The sequence below is a fragment of the Halyomorpha halys genome, unplaced genomic scaffold (assembly GCF_000696795.3).
Source record: "Halyomorpha halys isolate HHAL.00 unplaced genomic scaffold, Hhal_1.1 Scaffold346.1, whole genome shotgun sequence".
NCBI lineage: Eukaryota > Metazoa > Arthropoda > Insecta > Hemiptera > Pentatomidae > Halyomorpha > Halyomorpha halys.
This window is the reverse complement of record NW_027106417.1, coordinates 260620-266050: the sequence shown is the minus strand read 5'-3', so window position 1 is coordinate 266050 and position 5431 is coordinate 260620. Positions and strand designations below refer to the sequence as shown.

Below are 5431 nucleotides of genomic sequence, written 5' to 3'. Positions count from 1 at the left end.
CCTATACCCCATCCTAGATTCCAATCATATAATCCCAGATCACCAGTTTGGATTCCGAACATCCCACTCCACTATCCAGCAATGTCATCGTGTGGTGGACGTTATCTCATCTTCTTTGGAGTGCGGAATGTACTGTGCAGGAGTCTTTTTCGATATAGAGCAGGCTTTTGATCGAGTCTGGCACCCGAGACTGCTTTACAAACTCCGTAAATTCCTACCTCCTACATATTTTCTCATCATCCGTTCCTTTCTTAATTTTAATTTATAACTGCACTACAAACCCGTTAAGGGGGAGCAAAACATAGCTGGTTAATCTGTAGTGTATATAAGGATAAAAACTGCAATTTTAATCTAACTCACGTATCATATAAAGATTAAACTGTAATCAGAACTAATATAAAAGTGATGTAGGTTAATTTTTTTATAAAATGAAATTTATTATACCAATTTCAGATTATTTAAAAAAAATTCTACAAATATGTGATTTAGTTTAATTGAGAGAAAACAATCTTTAAGTTTTTAATAGTTATTTATCTTTCAAAAATTCAGTTCATTTGGAAATTGTGATGAGGCCAGACATTTCTCCCCATATATCTTCTTTTTTTTAATTACCCAGGTGGATAAAACAATCATTCTGAGACAATTTTGACTTAAAGAGTAAATAAATAAAATAAGTTTGCAAGAGATAAATAAATATAACACCAACTGAAGATGATTGACAGAAAGGAGTGAAGGAAAGTTGAATCATTCGGGTTGGTTCTACCCCACTACTAAAATCGTTTTGATTCACCAACAACCTGTTCAGCTTGGTCCGCCCCGTACTTATCTCATTAAAACAGACATTCAAATATACTCTTTTGGTGTGTTTGCTCCTGTAATGCAGCCTTAAGGAGAAATCATAGCATCAAAAATAACGAGAGGGGATCTCCTTCGAGAGATTGTGTCATGTCTTGGATTGACCAATATACTCACTATAAGTAAATGTTTAAAAGGTAAGATAAATAAGGCTACCCTCAGGTAAGAGGGGCTCTCATGCCGTTTTCTAATTTTAGCCAGTTTTCAATATTGTTTGATTAAACTAATTTTTTTTTTTTTATCAGTCTCCTTTTCCCTTGTTTAACTAATTAAACATCACTATTAATTTAAACTGCACTGTTTCAAGAACAACTACTATATATTATTTAATAAAAACTTAAAAAGTGCTTCATGAGATAGAATGTTTGAAAATAACATGATATTATTGGTGCTCAACATCGTTTTAACAAGAGCTCAGTTGTGGTTAGGGATTAAGGTTTATGAAAGGGCCAGTGCAAAGGATGGTGTGCTGTTGTGGATGAGAACATAAGAAATATCATTTCATCTTGCCTATAATATCCTATATATTTTTAAGCTATTTTTATAGGCTTGGTTGCAATTTATTCTTTTTGTTTGTATTGCAGGGATGATGGTCCATTTGATTGGTCCTTCTCTCAAGTTGAATCTTACGGCCCATCTTTCTCTCCACGGAGGTTCTACAGCTCACGGCCTTTGCCTTATTCATCAGGTTCTACACATCCACCTCACAGTTCTGTGATGGATAATCCAAGGTTCAGAAGTCTAATGGAGGAATCAGGAAGGCCTTCGAGTAATTGGGAGGGTTCTCATGGTCGAAACTACCATTGCTCATACCAGGAGAGGTAAGGATGTTAACCACAGGAAGCAACACAAAATGGGTCAAATTTTAATTGTACATCTGTTATAACATTACTGTATTTGCCCAAATATAGGTTAAGGTTTTTTTCTGAAAGAGTTTCCAGTAAAATGAATGGTCAAATTATATTTGAATTAATCTCATAAAATTTTAGGTTGATCTAATTCAAAGCCTTAAACTTCATAGATTGTTTTAATTTCTAATGTCATGATGGGATACTAAATTCAATTCATATCAATAATAAATAAAAATCATTCTGCTAAAACACATTTTGGTGAGAGAAAAAAACAATGAAAAAATTTGTTCAAAATGGGCTTAGGTATAATTATAATGTTCAAGAAAAATGGTATCTTTATAATGAGAGTTGAGATTGATAATTAAGATTATATAGAATCAACACAGAAGAATACTTGATTCTGAAGCCATTTATAGCCAAGAAAGTTTTGGTGTCACCTTAGCAACCTCAAATCTCCCGTGACACCAGTTTTAATCAGGCCTGGGTGGTTTGACTTTTATTTTGTGGTGGTCCCGCAGACTTATAACTTGACTCTTCCGCTTTGGTTTGAATAGGTAGGTGGTCACCCATAGAATAACCTAACTGTATGTAAGAAAGGACCAGGTTAATGGATTAAAAAAAAATAATAACTGATGTAAATGAGACTTAGATTTAAGAATGCTAAGTAAGTAAGTAAGTTTCTGTTTAAACTACTAGTTAAGTAAGTTTAAACAGAAAAACAAGTTTTGCTATAATTTAAAAGCTTTATTATGCGATGCCATTTATCTAAGTCCAGAGATGGACAAAAATTAGCTATGGTTGAAACTAATAGCCAAAATTGCCATGATACGACCGTTATGCATGAGTAAACCATTTATAAATAAATATTTTATCTAAGTATAAATTTCAACTATCGCTGAATTTTGCCCAACTCCGTCTAAGTTGTACCTTACTTAAGCAATCTTGTTTACTTTTATATTCTGTTTTGTGAATTCAGACTTTATTCTCCTATTAGTTTCTTATTATTTAACATTATTTTTTTATATTTAGACATTACTTTTTCATATTTTTCCCTAAAAATGTTGTTTAAAATATGAATGGGTCGACCTATATTCGTGCAAATATGGTGTTTTAAATTTTGTAATATTTTATAACACATTTGTAGTTTTTACTACTCTATTTATTTTACATACAGTATATCATACTGCGTATAATTATGAGGTTTTTTGGTTTTGAATGTGTTCAATTTTTATATATAGCATTTTTTTTTTTAATGTTAGATCAATATACCTTAGTGCATACTTGTAGTTGTCACCACATTTAAGTATCGATTGTGAAAAATAATATTTTTCGAATTTGTCACTTTTATTTATTTAACAGAAAATTTTTTGAAAAACAAAGTCTTGTAAATACAATTATAGGGTTGAGAGAAGTCTAAATGTCCAGAGAGAAATGCCTTATTTGGTCATGCTGCCCTAATACATAAGGTTGCTACAGTACACAGCTTTACCCATCAATCCATGACTTTTTTGTTTTTATTTTTGTTTATCCCCCTCCCTTGCCATTTCTGGCGGGAGCAGTGGGGTAGTGCGCTGTGGTTCGCGCATGCCACTGCTCCCAAGGATCACCAAATTTGTTTTTATTCTTTTATTAATTATTCAATTATTAATTTTTTCTTTTTTTTTTTTTACTGTGGTGCAGCCCAGCGCTAGGTTTAGCGCCTTACTGATGGAGCTGCACCTTGTCCACTGCATCCGTCTGGGTGCCTCCTGCAGTTACCAGGCTGGTCCAGCCCTCCTGGTCTCAGTCTGAGTCGGCTTCCTCATCTTCTGGTGGCTCGCCAATGTTGGGCGGTCAAGTCATTCCCATCGTGAAATGAGTGGAACCTTCCACCCGTAAATGAACTCCTTGAAGAAGGGATAATTCTTGACTCGCGAGGGTGTAAATCCCGGTCTTTCTTGACAGCCTGGCTCGGTGTCCTTCCATGGCAGAGCAATCTATTATTACGTGTTCTGCTGTTTCAGGAACTCCACACGTTGGGCACTGGGGGTCGATGTTCTTACCAAAGCTCTGCAGCTTTCCCCGAAAAATCGAAGATACAATAGTCACTTCAGTAGATCAGTTTGAAAAAAAATAAATAAATAAGTTTAAAAAGCAAACTAATATATAAATTTAAAAACATATGAGTTACATGAAATGAATAAATAAATTAAAACACAAATAATCAGGTAAAAAAGCTAAACAAAAAAAACTTAATGAATAGTATCAGAGCTAATTTCCATGCAGGTGATGGTGTACGATCCCCAGGGAGTCCAAAATATTATTTTCCACCAAGATCACTATATTCTTGATGCTAACCCCAAGGTCTTCTAAGAAGCTCCTTGTTTTATTTGGTATTGTTCTGTGAGATCCAAACCAGAGGCCTCTCGTGGCGAACTCTCTCTCCCAAGGTCTTTGAAATTTTTCAGTAAGGAAAGGGATACATTTTTCATAAATTTTCTTCCTTTCCCTTTCCACCCGCCTGTTCGAGGTATTTGCATATCTCAAGGATCCATCATTGTCAACACAATTAACCTCATCGAAGCCGGTGAAATCTTTTTCACTAATACCCTGCCACCTGCATTTGGCCCATTCTTTAAAAGCATTCTCTCGCAACGACTGCCATAAAGGTCAATAAGAGAAAAATTCACAATGGAGAAGTTCAAAAGTCGTTCACATTCGTTACATAAATGTGATGATGTAATGAATGATGATTCTAGATATTGATAAATTTTAGATCAATAGGATTGTGACTATTAGAATTTATTGTATACATATACATAAAAACATACAATACATAAAACATCATTGTAGCATCTAAATGTTTCAATGAATTCATTTAATAGATTAAGAACAATGTAATAAATTATGCTGTTAGTTAAAATTTTAGATTTTATGTTATGGAGATGAAATGTGTACAAACTGTCTTCAAAATATTTTTATTTTTAGTTTAATTTAATTTTTGTTAAATAAAGAACTCATTCCAGATAATTAAAACTTTTATTGTTACTGTTGGTTCTACTGTTTTATAATGTTAAAAATCAAATATGTGAACTATGTTTTCATTCCTTTTCTTCATAACAAACTTTTTTATGATGTAATCTAAAAGATACTTCAAAATAAAAATTATACTTGACTCTTACTTTTCCGAAACACCTGTAAAAAAAGAAAATTGAAGATTCAATTTGAAGTATACAAGTCTTTCTCAAAATGAAGAAACCTCTATGACTATTGAAGAGTTTATCCAGTTTACTGATGGCTCAGAATGAATGATGTTATCCTAACTTGAGGAAATTTTGGCATTAAAAAAGATACTAATGAACCAATGTATACACCAAGTATCTAAACATTAGATACCAGATCTTTGTGCTGTAATAAGACACCCAAAATGGTGCAATAAAAACTCAAAATGTGTATAAAAATCCCTAATCCAGAAATAATCAACTTTATTATGTAATTTATAATATTAGTATATAGAAAGTTTACCTAACCTTGTTTGAATTAAATTACACTTACTAAATACTCTCCAAATTTATACAAACATACATAAAACACAGAATTACTCTGAATAATATCCATAATTTAAGAGCTTTAAGAAACAATTGTATTAAATGATTTTATATTCCTATTATGAAGGCATTTCCATTTAAGAAAATATATGGAAGGCATTATGTAGAAAGAAGTGTTTAAAGATATTCTTCACATCA

General features: G+C 32.6%; 1 protein-coding gene across 4 annotated transcripts in view; it reads left to right on the top strand.

The window, feature by feature from the left end:
* LOC106681538 (uncharacterized) overlaps window positions 1-5431 on the top strand; it is a 43757-nt gene that overhangs the window by 24133 nt on the left and 14193 nt on the right. For all 4 annotated transcript variants that reach the window (XM_067044783.1, XM_014421886.2, XM_014421885.3 and 1 more), the window contains exon 7: window positions 1440-1676. In XM_067044783.1, the coding sequence (XP_066900884.1) occupies window positions 1440-1676 (237 nt within the window). The remainder of the gene's footprint in view (window positions 1-1439; window positions 1677-5431) is intronic.